Source organism: Pelecanus crispus, chromosome 1, assembly GCF_030463565.1.
Source record: "Pelecanus crispus isolate bPelCri1 chromosome 1, bPelCri1.pri, whole genome shotgun sequence".
In the NCBI taxonomy this organism is placed as follows: Eukaryota; Metazoa; Chordata; class Aves; order Pelecaniformes; family Pelecanidae; genus Pelecanus; species Pelecanus crispus.
In genome coordinates this window covers 204,480,500-204,498,407 of record NC_134643.1, presented here as the reverse complement: position 1 = coordinate 204,498,407, position 17,908 = coordinate 204,480,500, and the positions used below count along the sequence as shown (strand labels likewise).

General features: G+C 46.8%; 1 protein-coding gene across 1 annotated transcript in view; it reads right to left on the bottom strand.

Annotated features, from left to right (window-relative positions):
• The window catches only part of ATP8A2 (ATPase phospholipid transporting 8A2), a 345,102-nt gene extending 328,247 nt beyond the window's left edge, over positions 1 to 16,855 (bottom strand). The window contains exon 1 of the mRNA XM_075708776.1: positions 16,777 to 16,855. Within this exon, the coding sequence (XP_075564891.1) occupies positions 16,777 to 16,855 (79 nt within the window). The remainder of the gene's footprint in view (positions 1 to 16,776) is intronic.
• Between the last annotated feature and the right edge of the window lie 1,053 nt (positions 16,856 to 17,908).

Below are 17,908 nucleotides of genomic sequence, written 5' to 3'. Positions count from 1 at the left end.
GGAACTGCTACCAGAATAAGCAAAGACAAGAATCACAGACCCTTTTCAATATTTAATTATCTAGTATTGCACAGGCTGCTGTGGATTTAGAGGAAATTATCCTTGCGACTCATATTCTAGTACTGGAGGAGTTCTTCATAACAAAGTAGCCCTAGGGAAGAGAGGAAAAAAAAGCCCAACCAACCAACCACTGCTGAAAGCTGAACTTCACCACCCAGCTGACTCAATTTCCAATGACAGTGCATCCATCCAGGTACAGCAAGCACTGCTGTTTCATTCCTAAGAAAGACTTATCGGCTAGACTTCAAGCACTCTTTCCTTCTGTTCAGTGTAGGGAATGGTTTAAGATGCAGAGTCCAGAAGTGGTTCAAAACTCTTTGGGACGGAGTTTCAGACAATGCTGAGCTGTGTCCGTTTCTGGATTAGATACAGGTTGCTCAAGTTTCTCATTCCTTCATGAAGGAGATACCTTTTGAAAGGGAAATAATCATTCCCACGCCCAGGATAAGCTTAACTTCCCCCCCCCCCCCCACCCCCAATCTAAGATGAAAGCAAGCAGCCAGTTCTTTCAAATAACTACTGGGGACAAATATAATCTGGCAATTTTTTCTGAAAGCCTAAAAGCCTTCTTTCTCTTCCCTCCACAGACTATCACAGAAGCTATTTGCTCATATATCAGCAGAAGTCCACAACTGGTAAGCATCAGTTTGCTATACCATCCTTAGAGGTCTTCAGAAATACTACTACCACATTATTTCCATATAGCTATTCTACTTTGCTTTGAACAGTAGACTTGCTCAATGGAGAGAAATTCCTTCCATTCAGTTACTGTCTTAATCTTGAGCCCGTTGTTAAAAGTTCCTCACCACTAGTTTGCCTTACACCCTAAAAAATTTGAAGGTGTCTCTCACATTAAGTATACCTTTCATCTTTAATGTAACTCCTACTACGCAGCTGTTGAGAACCACCACTGCAGTGCTCCTGTCACACAGTTTAAGCACATATGATGACAGCAACAGAAACACAGAATTACCCACAGGAAAGGATTACTCTGATATAGATTTATAATTGTTTGTTCTGAAGGTTTAAATTTTAGCTCTACTTTCACCAAGTAGTACCTAATCACAGATAAAAGAACAAAACCATTACAGTAAGACCAGATCTAGGCTTTGCTTACTACAAGACTCTTCTGTACTTTTGTATAAGCCTTCCTATCAGGAAAACAGGTTTTCAGCTTTTCCACATAGGAAACTGAAGAATGGATAAGGGTAGTTAGTCTCTACCTCAGAGCACTAGAGATTAAGTCTATTAAACACATTAAAAATACATTTTTTTTAGTAAGTGCAACCTTCCCTCCCCTCAAACCCTAAAATAAACTTACCTGACTGAAGTCCAAAGTTAAAAAAAAAAAGGACAAGCCTCCTATATGCTACAGCTTATGCTACCAAAATCTCTGCAGACATGACCTTCTCATTCCTTTCTCCTCTTTTAAAGTCTTATCTGTGTGCCTTAGCTTCTCTCACCCACAAATTAGGGGGCTGGGGCTCATTAGTGTAAACAGAGCTGTAATAATTGGTATTAGGTAGAACTTCTATCTAGTTAAGCCTACTCTCTGGTGAGCAGTTAAAGCACAACCTATTCAGCTTCAATAGTCACTATGTTGCCCCACCTGAATGAGAGTTTTCAGACAACTTACTTTTACTGTTCCTTTGATTTTGTAAGTGTTGGTATTATTACAGCTGTCTTTTACAGCTTATTTTTTATTTGTAATAGTATACATGTTAAAACCTATATAAACAACCAGAAAAGGTTACTGTAGTTTTTTCTCATATTTTAAAGCTTAGGTCTTGATCTCTTAATTGACTACTTATTTGAGTCTTCTTTCACAGTTCTTCTTAGTGTGAACTGATTTTCCTTTTTACAGGTATATATAATAGGAAAACTCCTTAAATATCTCTTCCTATCTTTTGGTGTATGAGACAATTCTAAAGTATCTATTTCTGCTTTGACCTTAGTTTTAGCTACTTGCTCTTCTTCTGTTAATCCAATTCTATTTTTGGCTATAGCCTCAGTCACAGCATAGTCTTCTAGTTGAAGTACTGCCAGTCTTCTTAATGTAGGACTTCCCTTCCCCCTTCTTCAGGTTGTTAATCACTCTTCTCAAATTTTAGTCTATAAAAAATGATATATCAATTTTTTTATTAGAATTGTTTTTGTAGGGGTAGAATCACTGTTAATAAGCTACTTAATAAAGAATAATGCCAAAAACCTACAGAAATATAGCTCATAAAATGCCCTTGTAAAAATAAACCTTTACAAGAAATAAATTATTAAATAAAAGGTCATGCTTTGTTTGTCTTTTCCAGAATATCCATGTGGACTTGCTTTCATGATGTTTGACACCATCAAAGCCAGATGGCACCTTTGAAAAAAATTTAACCCTAATGGCTGCAAACTTACCTGACTAAAGAAACCTTTTCGTATACCATCTCCTATTTCCCAGCACCACACAAATACTGTGTAGCTGCCTGTAATCTTCATATTGACCCTATGAAGTAGATAACTAAAATTATTCCCTTGCTCCAGAGACACTGATGACAAAATACTTGGAACTGAGTGAAACAGCTTTAGCTCCCCGTGAAGACAGAAGCTACCGCATCCGCTGTTGTCCTTCTCCACCTCGGTAAATTTTGTAGCTTCTGCTTAGAGTACTAATATTTTATTACTGACCGCTAGTTCATGTACTAATTCTGATGAAAATAAAAAATATGGTTGTCTACAGTTGCTGAGTCCCAAATTAATGATGGTGTACACTCCAGTGGAACCATCTGCCCTGTCTAGACATGAACTGGGCCACAGAAATATAAATCCTATCATCTCATCAGTGAGCAAAACTGATGTCCTGATTTGATTTGTAGCCTATAACAGAATGAGGCAGAAATTCAGCAAGATGTCTGTGTGTAAAGTGCTGGGTGTCTTACAAGGGACTTCAATTAAAAAAAAAAAAAAGTTCCAGTAGGAAGAAGGTGTAAGATTAACTCTTGCCTCTGGCTGTCAGCGATCTCTCTACATAGGAGATGGCACTGATAGACTGATAAAAGATTTTAATGTCTCTTTAAACAACAGCCAGCAGCAGCAGGAATGGCCAGTGCACAGAGTCTGGGAATCTGGCTGTCTTATGAACCAAAAAGTATCAAAAGGGGTAGTAAATTATTTAAATCCCATGCTATTTAGCACTAATACAAAATTGCACTGTCTCAACAAAATCATATTGGACCTATTATTGCAGCTATTTTATTCCCATTTTTTCTCTCTTTGGGGTTTTGGCAAAAAAGCCCTCAGAGAAAATGGTTTAGGTAATCAGCAGGCAGGCCAAAACTTCAACAAAACCATCCAGTGTTGAAGACTGCAGAAGCCTCTTCTTCTTTGGAGCCCTGGATGAACAGTCTTTCTTGATGGCGAAAGTTTAGGATTTTTGAGGTGTCTTGTGCAGTTCAGGCTTGGAACACTTACTGCTCTCTCCCATGCCACGCCACGTGCCGTCCTTTGCATCTAACCTGAACTTCTACTAGAACCAATGTGGGTAAGCACACTTAAGGGAGACAGCATGGAATCAGTGATGGAAATGTATAGCGATTTAAATGGCAAGTGAGACAAAATAGACTTCCTCGTCAGCTGCTTTCAATGGAGATCCTGCAACTAGAGACCTTCTTGGATCTACTGTAGGATCTGGGATTTTGCAGATCTCCTATGAGATACTGTCAGAACAGTGGGAATGGTGCTGAGTAGATGCTGCGTATGGAAGATGCTGTGTACATAGTCCCAGTAACAGAGACCCGTGATAGAAGGGCTCCCTGGCATGCAGTTAGGGAAAGCACCATCTGTGTTACTGGACATTTTTAGGATGACAGCATACATTACAACTCACAGTAGGAAGCTCTTGATAAACTGGCATTAGGAAGGTTAGGAGACGTGCTGTCCTACCACCTGAGTAGGTAATGTATAAAACTCCCTTGTGGTTTGATTGCCGGCTGTATCCAAAGGCTGTCCATATTCCAGAGCCAAGAAAATACACTGACTGGAATTCAGGATGTCAGAAAATATAGTCCAGGCAGCAGGACACTCTCAGAGTTTACACACTAAGAAAATCGAAAGGCAGAGGCTCTCTACTTATGTATGCTTTGTAGGGACATAGGCGTTTTCTTTTATCAGTTCAGACTGCTCCCTCAGACAGTCATGGTTGTGCTGCTTGTAGTAACTTCACGTTGTCCTCTTTTGACTTCCAGAGAAGCTGATTTATTTTGTTCCTGTTCGCAAGACAGTTAGGGATATTGACTCGCTCCCTCCCCTTCTGCCACCGTGCTCTTCCATTATTTTACACTTCTCATGTTACTGTCTTTATGCACTTTTTGCTATTTTCCAAAACAATTATTGGTCATTTCTGAGTAAGAAATTAATCTGAAACTCAGATGACAGCAGACAGCACAGAACATCCCAATCCTAGCACGGTAAAAAGGAAGTACTGGAATATACTACGTTTGATGGTTGTTATTGTTCAATCAAAATCAGGTATTAAGTGTGGGTGCTATTTTACAACCTGCTCCTGCAAAGATCATAGAATCATAGAATCGTTTAGGTTGGAAAAGACCTTTAAGATCATCAAGTCCAACCATTAACCTAACACTACCAAGGCCAACACTAATCCAATTAAGGGTAGAGTAGTAATTTCATGCTCCCTGGCTTGGTGGCTGGATTATTTTTTAATGAAAGTAAAAACTAGGAATCATTAAGGTTGGAAAGGACCTCTAAGATCATCAGTCCAACAGTCAACCCAACACCACCATGCCCACTAAACCATGTCTCAAAGTGCCACGTCTGCCCGTTTTTTGAACACCTCCAGGGATGGGGACTCCACCATCTCTCTGGGCAGCCTGTTCCAATGCTTGACTACCCTTTCCATGAAGAAATTTTTCCTAATATCCAATCTAAAGCTCCCCTGGCGCAGCTTGAGCCCATTTCCTCTTGTCCTATCACTAACTACTTGGGAGAAGAGACCAACACCCACCTCGCCACAGACTCCTTTCAGGTAGTTGTAGAGAGCGATAAGGTCTCCCCTCAGCCTCCTCTTCTCCAGGCTAAACAACCCCAGTTCCCTCAGCCGCTCCTCATAAGGCCTGTGCTCCAGACCCTTCACCAGCTTCATTGCCCTTCTCTGGACATGCTCCAGCACCTCAATGTCTTTCTTGTATTGAGGGGCCCAAAACTGGACACAGTATTCCAGGTATGGCCTCACCAGTGCCAAGGTTGGGGGTGGGGGGGTGGGGGGATGGGGCAGGGGGACAATCACTTCCCTGCTCCTGCTGGCCACGCTGTTTCTGTTACAAGCCAGGATGCTGTTGGCCTTCTTGGCCACCTGGGCACACTGCTGGCTCATGTTCAGCCGGCTGTCGACCAACACCCCCAGGTCCTTCTCCGCCAGGCAGCTTTCCAGCCACTCTTCCCCAAGCCTGTAGCGTTGCATGGCGTTGTTGTGACCCAAGTGCAGGACCCGGCACTTGGCCTTGTTGAACCTCCTACAGCTGGCCTCAGCCCATCGATGCAGCCTGTCTAGATCCCTCGGTAGAGCCATCCTACCCTCAAGCAGATCAACACTCCCACCCAACTTGGTGTCATCTGCAAACTTGCTGAGGGCACACTCAAACCCTTCATCCAGATCGTTGATAAAGATATCATACAAGACTGGCCCCAAAACTGAGCCCTGGGGAACACCGCTTGTGACTGGTTGCCAACTGGATTTAACTCCATTCACCACTACTCTCTGGGCTCGGCCACCCAGCCAGTTTTTTACCCAGCAAAGAGTATGCCTGTCCAAGCCATGAGCTGCCAGCTTCCTTAGCAGAATGCTTGTATACAGTCTATTTTCTGCCCATGAAGTTCCTCGTTCTACTTGGTGTTTAAAAACGCAGACCTAGAAGCAAAAGCCTGTTGAAAAGTTCAGATCCACCTATTCTAGATGATTCTTTTATAGTCCTTTACATACACCGATCAAATTCAGTCATGAGATCAAGCTAGATTTCTTTCCCACCACTCCTTCTGGAAAGCTATTCTGAACATTTGTCTGATACTTAGAAATAGGCTTATTACTTTCAGACTAAATTTCTGTGAAAGTCTGTTCTCGCACCAGCACTATTCTCTAGTTGAAATAATTTTTCTCTCTCTGGACTATATGTACAGAAACTTAACTGCTTAGATGATAGCTAGGCTGACAGAAGCTTGCGTTTGGTAGCTGGTAAGTAAAGTACCAAAATATTGTGAAGCTCACAATAAATATAGAAGTGTTGGCCAAACTGAAATGACACAGTCTGTCCTGAACAGCTTCATCACAATCACAACATCAATTATAGTGGCCCCTTCAGTAATGTGGATCTATATGGTATGTTATGAGATTACATTGCCTCCACCCTCTCCAGAAAATATGTTTTTAATTCTTCCTATTATCGGGGCTCAAGAGTCTATATAAAGACCTAAAATGATGTCCAACTCCAATTTCTCAAGATGGGACATATCTAAAATAACTCTAAAATAATGAGTTCCTTTGCACATTTGCATGTTAATAAATTTACCAATAACTGCACTTTCCTGAAGTATCTTAATTTGGGACCCCAACCCCCAAAATCTTTTTGCTTTTTCTGTAAGAAATCAACTCTTTCTCCTCAAATCTTTCAGATCTTTCTAGCCACTCCTTTCTGAACACTGATCACCGCCTTTTGCTACCCTAATGAAGATTTGGAGGGTTTAAAATCTTTTGAAAGATCAGATAAGCAAATTTCAGATTTGTAAATAAAATTACTTTCATTGGAAATGGAGGGTAAGAACATTTTTACTTACTGAAGATTCTGGGAAAACTTCAGCAAGGGTCAGGATTTTAGTTAAGGAGTGAAGAGTCCCCACTCTTCAGGCAGCGCAGGATTAGGATGAGTTTGATTGGTGGCAGGGAGGGAGAAGGATAGCACTCTCTCCTCCTGTCTGTCTGGTAAGCTCTTACAAAAGCTCTTTTTCCCCCTACGACCAGGCAGACAAATGGCACAAGGATGGCTTCCAGGTGCAGTCTTGCATTAGTGAAACTCTGGGAACAAGATTTGACTGTTAATCTGTAAAGGAGGATTGTTCCTCTCCCCAGTCTGGGGAGCACCCACATACCTTAATTCCCCTTTCTGTGCCTCTTCAAAACAAGGCACCAGGATTGAGGTCAATGGATTTCAGTTCAGTAGCCACAGGACCACTGAAGCAGGAGCTATGCTGAGCCTTCCCAGTGATGTTGAGCAAATGACAACTGGCTTTCAGTTTAAAGCTTCCAGGTCAAGTCCCGATTCCCATCTGTGTAACTGATATGACAAATGCAGATGTGACCTCTGTTTCTGCTTCAGAGTTATGATGGATGCTGTTGGCTTTGCACATATTCTTTCAGCATCTTTTGTTTCCCATTTACAAATAAACTGTATCTATTAAGTTAAGGTGACGTCTGCTTAGAGTATTTAAAGGCACACAAAAGCCTGAGGTATTTGTTTCATATATTCTTTTTATAAGCATCGGGTTGAATGTTCCTAGATCTCACAGGCACAGGATGTTAGATTGCCTTCACTGTGCTTCCTATGAATAGGCAGAACAGTGCTGGGTCAGCAGGAGATAACACCTGAGCCCTCCTTCTATTCAAAGTAGCAAATGAGTCAGGGTGGTGTTATTGTAAGGAGATAAACACTTCTGCTTTCAGTCTTTACAATTACCTACCTATTTAATGAAATCAAATAAATGAGTTTGGTCATCTGCATTCGAGAGATTAGGAATTAAAAATCAAGACCTTCCAGTCTGTTTTAAACAAGACTGCCTTCTCTCCCTAGTAGAACCTATACACTAATTTTAGTTGTGTTAATACCAATTTACAACACTCTAAAAGAAGGTAGATTCATCAGACCAAACCCTTATCTAAAACAAACTGACATACTTTGTCAGATCTGTTATGAATTACACATCTGACCCAATCATGGCTCTTCCATTTTAGTCAAGTGGAAGACAAGTTCTCGTTCATTTGCACTTTGCACTGATGACCCAGTGCAACAATTTCCCAGGTGTTAATTAGAACTAAAAATAACAAAAATATCCTATGTGAGGTTGGAAAGCAGTGGGAATGTATTAAAAAACCTACAGTATGTCCTGTGATTCTTCATCACAACATGAAGGTATTGAGACTAATTTACTGACACTTCATGTTCTTTCCAATTTAAACTGGTTTTAGTGCTTACTGCAAGGACAACTACATTGCTAAGAAACACCCCTAGCTGTCTCAAAAACCTCCTCTGAATGTCATATACATGTATGTGACATTCTGTCTACATGGATTATGTTGCTTCTCTGAGTGCAAACAGGTGGTTTGATTGGATCAGTCATTAAAATCTGTATCATGTCAGCTTTGTCTTATCATGCCTTGGCTTGAAATACAAAACTTAGCATCTTCTGTTTTCATGTGTGCCTGCTCCATTCTAGCTTCCAGTATTCAAATTAAAAAATGTCCAGAATCAAGAATTACTGCCATGGTGAGACATGGGTCTCAACCAGCGGTCTGAGAGCCAGGAGCTTCCAAACAGGCAGGCAGCTATCCACTTTTTAGGCTGGAAAGAAACAGCCCAGGAACTTTTCTAGTAGACAGAATTCCTTATGAAAAGGTGGCAATAATGCTAATCACAAATCTGAAAGCTTTCCAAACAAATACTGGAAAAACTGTTCGAATAAGAAGTTTTCAATACTGATACTTCATTTTTTATTTTGCATTTAAAAAAAAAAACACAACAAAAATCCTTTATACAGTTTTAATTTTCTTTCTCCATCTTCCACCATGTCAACAATCTTTCACAAGTTATCCTTTGAGTGTACCAGCTGAGAATAGGTTATCTAAAGCTCTCAGATGTCATGTCTCATATACCTGCAACTGCTCCAAAAGGCTTTAGCTAGAAAAGATGGGAGACTGAAAGGAAAACATTTATGTTGATGAAAAGGCCAAGCCAAACTTAATTAATGGCTGTCCTGGAAGCAGAAAGCTAGCTGTTGCTGCAGAGATGTTCAACTGCCTCTTCAAAGTCTAATATATTGCTCGGCTCTACCAGCTATACATACAAGAAAGACTTTGTGATTAACTATCCCTTAAAAGAACCTGTTGGCAATCAGGCTCTACAGATACTGTCTGCAACATATTCTGATATTTGTACTACTACAAACTAATTAAAATGTGCCACAATGCAACATGGTGCAGGAAAACAAATATGAAACAGTAATCTATTATAGTAATAAAGCTAACATAGGCACTTAGAATATTACTTCATAAGTAGCAAATCTGTCCTCTCAGATTCAAAGATAATTTAGAGGGTATACTTGACAGCTCAGAGAAGAACGGTCAAAGGGAAATGAAGCAGCTAAGAGCACCACTGTGTAGCAAGTCTACAGAGTATCACTTGACAGCCTTCCAGAAGAGCAGAAATGGATGACATGGTTGTTTATAGGGCCCTCAGCAAGTCTTCACTCCAATAAAAATGCCTTGTGAATTGGTAACTAATTGGAGAGTGATCAGTTTGAGATGCTGCCATCAATTTTCAGATGATCATCCAAAACACCATGTAGAGTCAATGGGAGTTGTCAGCTTAGAACTTCTTGGGGAGGGAAGAAGAGTTCATTATCAAAAACAAACAAACAAACAAAAGGAACGCTTTAAATCAGCATCATTTCTGAAGCCATAGATTTCCATGTAAAAACTCCCTACAGAAATGGCAGAGTTCAAGACCGTACTCAAACCTCATGGCAATGAAAATGCAGTACTGAACAACTATCCTTTCAGTACTCAGTAAGTGCAGTTTCATCGTCTTAGAGATACTCTAGGACCCTGAACAGACAAGCAGGTTTCCCTGCAATCATTTTACTGACAGATGTTTTAATCCTGCATGGAATTACAACAGCATTACTGCCAAATCACGCTAGCAAGGCAGTACTTTTAGATCTACCCAGAAAATGAGGATACTGACTCACCCAGCACAGGGAAGTACACTAAAAGCAGATACTGCTAGGGAACTAAAATCTGAAACAAAAGTGCTGTGGAGAGAGAGTGGAGCAGAGAAGGAATTAAATAGTTCCTATAAATAGACAGTACATGTGTCTGTTTTCAATGGAGTTATGAATACAGTCAAATAACATGAGAGTTCATATATTGGCTATACAGTGGGGTGGAAATTTTTATTTTTATTAAATAAATTTAATTTAATTTAATCTTAAAAACTGAAGGTTAGTTAAATCTCTTCAACTAACTCCTAAATAACTGTGTTCCCCATCATCTGAGTAGTTTGATCTTTAATGGATTTATTCATGATGTCACCTCCCCCATCACAGTAAGGCAAAAAAGTGTTTCTTCTGCCACACTACTTAGGACCTTGTTTATATATGAAATTATCCCACAGTAAATGTGTATACAACATCTTTTTCTAATTCAGTGTCGTAAGCAGATGTATTTTAAATTCCCTCCTATCCTAATGCAAACTAACTGTCACAGCCAGGCAAGCTTTAAGTGAGTTACCCAAGACAGCAGAAGTTCAGGCTGGCCTCCAGTTAGCCCCGTCACTGTCACCACCTCGCTTTACAGTTGAGCAAGATCACACGCACTGCTTGAGAAGGCTCCACTTTGTGCTACTATAAAAACATAGTAACGTAAAACATGGGGTTTATTGTGATGAGGGCTTGCTGAAAAGGCGTAATTGTCACTGGTGTTTATGGAAATAGGATTGGGCCTTTGATGTGATTGAATAAGCTGCACATTATACTACGCTATGGTTAAACATGGATGAAAAGGAACAGGAGCTCTCTAACACTTACATGGAATTACCACCACACAGTTTGAGTGTGTGCATAAACACACATGTACTTTAGTCTGCACCTGGAAAAAATTCTCATCATAGGGTAGAATTTCTATGTGCCAACACTATGGTTGCAATTGTCTTACTAGGTGTTTCTGTAACTTTCCATAATGTTAATGGGCATTAAATGCATTTGCTGAGGAAGTACACCCGTCTGCTCAGTGCCCACTGTCATTACACCTGCCAGGTACATTTCTCAGAGCAGAATAGGGCTCTTGCTTTTACTTAAATATTTAAATGTTAATATTTTAGGAATCTGTTAGCTCAGCACTGTGCTGACCCCTTTCACAGGGTGTGTTTGCTTAAAAATGCATTCAGGAGAACTGCTGATCTGCCTGCAAAAGACAATGTAGATATCCCATGGGTACAGGTGACTTGAGTGAGCTTCACAGTGAAAGCTTGAGCCCTCACTGTGCTTCTTACACTGTCTGAACCTGCCCTCTGCAATACCAAAAGACACCTTCTTTGAAGCAACAACAGAGATATGTAAATAGTGCAAAGCTGACGAAGTATTTCACCTATAGCTACTGTGTGGTTTACATACATCTATAGGAATTATGTCTAACCGGTAAATGACTACAGATGAAAGCTTTGAGCAAAATGCAAGTGCCTGTGTGCAATTATAACTGCTCCCTATGACACTGCCCAACAGTTGCACTCATGGTAACATACTATCACAGCACAAAAATAGGATCTAGCCCAAAGAGGTTCTTAGACAGACACTCCTCTGACAAAAGAAAGAGATGGATCCTTTACAATCAGAAGGGAGTAAGACTCCAAGAGACAGCCACTGTTCTAAAGACCAAATGCAGAGCATAAAATATAAGCGAATATTTCAGGGGAAACATAGATGGAAAAGATGTAAAAGGAGTATGGTTTCATACCATAAAATGACATTTATATTTCAGCACCTCATGTCCTGGGAGAAGATTCTGTCACTACCTTTACACTAAAAATATTTCTTCTTGCTGATGTGCGCCACTGAGCAGTTGAAAAGGACCACAGCAAATGACATCAAGATCATTTGTACCTTTAATCCATTCTAAAGTTGGAATTCAAACTTTTGCCCTAAAAATAAAAATGCTATTGTGTAATCATCCAATGTGTTATTGACAGTTGCTTATTTTTAGTGACTTTAAGGAGGCAGGAAGGAGAAGAACAAGTTAGTCTTTGATGTCTGTGGTTCCAACAGTGAAGAGCTGGAGACTACTTTGAGAATAATTTAAATCTGATCAATTTAGCTCAGCTGGTACAACATTACAGCAATAAAAAGATTTAGTTGTACAAAGCAAAAAAAAAAATCAATTAATGAGCAAATGCATAAAAAAGAAGAGGACTGATGATTTCAGTGGCAGGAGGTGACTCGCCATCTCTAAATTCTCCTTTTCACATCATCTGCTTTTCTGTGAAGTCTTTTGTACAGGTGCAGAGCAGGTTTAAACCTCTACCAAATATACCAATTACATTTTATACTGTATTAGCACATGTGGAAGCCACACTACAAAATGCAAGAGGGTAGAAAATCACCACTGGATGCAATGTGAAAAGACATCATTAGACCATCACAGAGGTACTGTTCTTCTTGACTAAAGAAGAACATCTATAAGCTACTGAAAGACTTTACATAGTCGAAAAGAAATCTCTGTGACCCAAACTAAAAGCTAATACTTTAAGATTACCAAAACTCCCTCAAAAGTAAACAGGACTAGCAAACAAACTACAAGTATTTAAAGCAGGAAATGTCTTCTTTTCTAAAAAGGAAAGAAGGTAGAATATTCTGTTACATAGGTGCCAAGGAAACCGCTGTGGATGAAGGCAGGGTTTCCTGACCCTACCTAAGGATGACAAAAGGTGACCAATCCCCTCTCCACACCATTCAGCTCAGGAGAGGTCTTCAGATTTTGCAGTGCCACCACACAACCACATCTGAACTGATTTTCAGCTGAAACGTGTGCTTTTACAGTTGGGTTCACACAGCCCAGAGCCCCTCGGTAAGAACCTCTTCGGCCCACGCAGCCAGCCGCTCAGCTCACCAACCACAGCATGCTGTGAAAAGCAGAGTGCTCCTGCCTTTCTGTGTCCGCTCCCTGCTGCCATCTGAGATCACACAGGCTGGTAGTGAGCCACATCAGCGCTGATCCAGGTGACCACGTAACCCTCTGATGGCTAATGTTGACGCAAGCAAGGCAATGGGAACACGCAGGAAGGCGGAAGGCTGGACCTTCTCTCTGGGGTGGTGGAGAGATTGGCTCTGGTTGTCCTAAGCCACCAGAATTGGCTCTGGTGTCCTAAGCCAACTACAATCATATACTTTTAATAAGTCTATGTAACAAGTTACACAAACCTCTATTATGTAATTTTTATAGGCATTATATATACCTATACCTATACTAGATATTACTCTGTTTTCCTTCACAAAAATATTCTAAATAGGAAATATATTGTTCAACAACTGAGAAGCAGTGAGCTTAATGCTAACCAGCAAGCCCCATCTTTCTTCAAAGTATCATCTAACTTGGATTTCACTTACATGAAATGAAGGGAACATGTAAAAGTCTAAAGCTGTGTATAGATAAATCCTAGCTATAAGATCTGGGTGCCTCAGGCATGAGGCACCTCAGTTGAGGTGCAACCTAACCACCTAGATCCACAAGTATGATTTACAAAAGCTGAAGCTTAAACTCCAGAGGTATCCCATGTTCAAGCCAAACATTCTCCAAGTGCCAAGCACTGAGCATCTGACGGGCTGGTTATGGGTAAGGGCACCTAAGTTTGGATGCCAAACATTAGGTCGCAAACAGATCTGCCGGACTACAGCTCTGGGAAAGGAGCCTTCCTGCCACAGGACAGGATTTCATATTGGACTGCAGAAGTGGACACAACTGGAGAGTGGAATCTGCTTAACTGCAACTGTTTCATCTGAATGGCTTACGCTGAGGATAAGTAAAGCTGGTAATGTGCTAAATCCTTGTCTGAAGCCTTACCATTTCCTAGGAGCTAGCATTACACACCTCTTTGCTTAGCATCCTGCTTACTTCAGCAGCTATGCAGAAGTCCCTGAGGTTCTGTCCTTATTAGCAAGCAGTGAGGCCAAACAGGGGAATATTAGTAGAGTGACCAGGTTGTTCAGAGGAGCCAAAGGGAAGGTGGCTTCTCCTTCAAGCCAGCTGTAGTCTGGTTCCATGGGCTGAACAGCCATGAGCACCTGGAAGATATCTTCCAGTTCAGCATCATCCAAAAGCAACCCAGCAAATGCTCTCCAAGGTGCTCTGAGATTTAACCCGAAGTAGAGCTGATCAGGAAATGTGCTTCAAAAGCACATTCTTTATTCAAGTAAGAAGTGCTGAAGGAGCATCATACTGCACCTTTACTCACCGCAAAGACTGTACTAGGCACTTAAATATTATGCACAGGAACGAGTGTCAGCCTTTTACTGGACCTGTCTGTAAGTCACAGGCAATGTCACTGAGGCTGCAGCTATCCTTAAGTAAAACAGATACCACAAGTGAATTCTGAATGCACCTTGGTCCTACCAAAATCAGTGGAATTCCTTTGGGACCAGAATGACACCTTCAAAGTACTCCATTTTTGCCTGTTTTCTTATGAACGAGTTGGAAAGCGTTTTCTTAAACGAACCTCTTGAGAAACCTGATAGTCTATCTCTCTGCAAGCTCACTGCAGTGCCGGTGCTCTCCCCACTCCTGACCACAGGAGAGAGGCCCCTGACCGGCTCGGTGGGGTGCAGGGCACCCCGGCCTCCCCTCGCCTCCGCTGGCAGTATTACTCTCTGACCAGATGCGCACCAAGGAATTTTCCTGTCCACAACTATCAGAACCAAGAGAAAGGAGGAGGACAACACCTTGCCTCCTCAGCAGTGCTATCGAGAGAAGGCAGCACCCAGTGTCCGCTGAAGGCTGCCCACCACCTGCCCTGACCCCAGCGGCTCAGGGACAGGGCTGGCAACGCCTGCGCAGCAGCGGGGCCAGGGCGGCCCGGCCCGTGGAGTGCGGGGCCCTGAGGGCTGTGGGTGCTCGGGGGGCTGGGTGCCCAGTGGGGTGTGGGTGCTGGGGGGCAGGGGGCCCTGTGGGGTGTGGGTGCTGGGGGGCAGGGGGTCCCGTGGGCTGGGTGCGCTGTGGGGTGTGGGTGCTGGGGGCAGGGGGCCCTGTGGGGTGTGGGTGCTGGGGGGCACGGGGCCCTGTGGGGTGTGGGTGCTGGGGGGCAGGGGGTCCCGTGGGCTGGGTGCGCTGTGGGGTGTGGGTGCTGGGGGCAGGGGGCCCTGTGGGGTGTGGGTGCTGGGGGCAGGGGGCCCTGTGGGGCTGTGGGGTGCGGGTGCTGGGGGGCAGGGGGCCCTGTGGGCTGGGTGCCCAGTGGGGTGTGGGTGCTGGGGGGCAGGGGGTCCCGTGGGCTGGGTGCACTGTGGGGTGTGGGTGCTGGGGGCAGGGGGCCTTGTGGGGTGTGGGTGCTGGGGGGCAGGGGGCCCTGTGGGGTGTGGGTGCTGGGGGGCAGGGGGTCCCGTGGGCTGGGTGCACTGTGGGGTGTGGGTGCTGGGGGCAGGGGGCCTTGTGGGGTGTGGGTGCTGGGGGGCAGGGGGCCCTGTGGGGTGTGGGTGCTGGGGGGCAGGGGGGTCCCGTGGGCTGGGTGCGCTGTGGGGTGTGGGTGCTGGGGGCAGGGTGCCCTGTGGGGTGTGGGTGCTGGGGGGACTGGGTGCCCAGTGGGGTGGGTGCACTGTGGCGTGTGGGTGCTGGGGGCAGGGGGCCCTGTGGGGCTGTGGGGTGCGGGTGCTGGGGGGCAGGGGGCCCTGTGGGCTGGGTGCCCAGTGGGGTGTGGGTGCTGGGGGGCAGGGGGTCCCGTGGGCTGGGTGCACTGTGGGGTGTGGGTGCTGGGGGCAGGGGGCCTTGTGGGGTGTGGGTGCTGGGGGGCAGGGGGCCCTGTGGGGTGTGGGTGCTGGGGGGCAGGGGGGTCCCGTGGGCTGGGTGCGCTGTGGGGTGTGGGTGCTGGGGGCAGGGTGCCCTGTGGGGTGTGGGTGCTGGGGGGACTGGGTGCCCAGTGGGGTGGGTGCACTGTGGCGTGTGGGTGCTGGGGGCAGGGGGCCCTGTGGGGCTGTGGGGTGCGGGTGCTGGGGGGCAGGGGGCCCTGTGGGCTGGGTGCCCAGTGGGGTGTGGGTGCTGGGGGGACTGGGTGCCCCGTGGGGTGGGTGCGCTGTGGGGAGTGGGTGCTGGGGGCAGGGTGCCCTGCGGGCCAGGTGCCCAGTGGGGTGTGGGTGCTGGGGGCAGGGTGCCCCGTGGGGTGGGTGCCCAGTGGGGTGTGGGTGCTGGGGGGACTGGGTGCGCTGTGGGGTGTGGATGCTGGGGGGCAGGGTGCCCCGTGGGTTGGGTGCGCTGTGGGGTGTGGGTGCCGGGGGCAGGGTGCCCCATGGGCTGGGTGCCCAGCGGGATGCACGGGCGCTGCGGGGCGCGGGGAGGCCCCGAGGGGCGCAGTGCAGTGGCCGGGGTGCGCAGGCGGGGGCAGGGTGCCCGGTGCCCAGGGGCGCGGCGGCCGGGCGGGCAGCGCTGTCCTGCCCCCGCCGCGGCCCGGTGAGCCCTGGGCTCGGCGGCAGCTCCTGCCCGCGCAGGGGCCCGGGGGCGGGGGCGGCACTGCCGGCTCCCCGCCGCCGCAGCCGCCAAACACCGCGGCGAGGGCGGCGGCGGAGGGGGCGCGGGCGGCGGGGCCGGGCGGCCGGGCCGCGGAGGCGCCGTCTCCCTTCCCCTCGCTCCTTCCGCCGCCGCGGCGCCTCCGCTCCCCGCCGCTCCCTCCCGCCTCGCCTCGCCTCGCCTCGCCCGTTCCTCACCGGCCGAGGAGTGGATCTTGGAGGATTTCCGCCGCAGGGACATCCTCAGCGCCGTGTCCAGGCCGGCCCTGTTCGGCATCCTGCGGCCGGGGCGGCAGGCGAAGCCCGCGGCCGGCTAGGGCGGCGGCGGCGGCGGCGGCGGCGGCGGGCTGGCCATGGGCCCCCCCTCACGCAGACGCTGCGCTGCGGCGGCGGCCGCTGGCACCGCCGCGGCCTGGCTGTGGGGGCGGGCGAGGCGCTGAGCCCTCGCCGGGCCGGGCTCCCCGCCGGTGCCCTCCCGAGGAGGCGGCTCGGCGCCGCGGCGGCTGCTGCCGCCTCCTCCACCCCGCGTCCCTCAGGGCCGGGGCCAAAGGCAGCCCCTCCGGCCGCGGCGGCTGCCTCCCCTTCCCCGCCCGGCACGGCGGAGGGCCGGCCCCGCCGCGGCCCCCGCTGACCCCACGCCCCGGGGGACCCCGGCCTGCGGGGCCGCAGAGGCCCGACGGCCCCGGGCGCCTACCGGGCTCCTCCGCTAACGCCACCGGGGTCGAGGCGGGGTGCGGAGCCGGGTCCTGACCGCCTGCGCGCCGCCGCTTGCGGTAACAACGGCTTCCCGGGGGCAGCGGGAGCCCCGGCCCGGCCCGGCCCGGCCCGGCCCCGCGTTGTTGTCCCGTTTTGGAGGTTCTACACGGACTCGGTCTGGTTCCCCACTGCCTCACTTCCTGCAGCCGTCGGCACCTCGGCGAAGCGCTACTCCTCCGGTAACACAGCCTCTCACCACTCCATGTCCCCAGTGTGAATCATCGCCTAAGAGACGATAAAGTCAGAGCCTGGGGTTTTTTTTTTGAAGGTGTCTATCTGAAACTACTGTTTTACTGACATTTTAGGCACATACAGCATCCCAACACAGCCCCCGCTGGCATCAGGATCCCTAACCAGGCTCCTTTGTTCCAGGTGCAAGGGCGTATTTCATCGCTGTGGCGTGCTGCCAGCCTCTTCACCAAAGATGTCATTCCTTCTCAACTTAAAATGTCTGGTAAATCAAGGATTAAAAAAAGAAATAGAGGAAAGATTAATCGATAAACCACTTAACTCTTACAGCGCATCGCCTTTCTGTGCAAAACATTCGCAACCGTGAGAGTTTACCTTCCAAGGA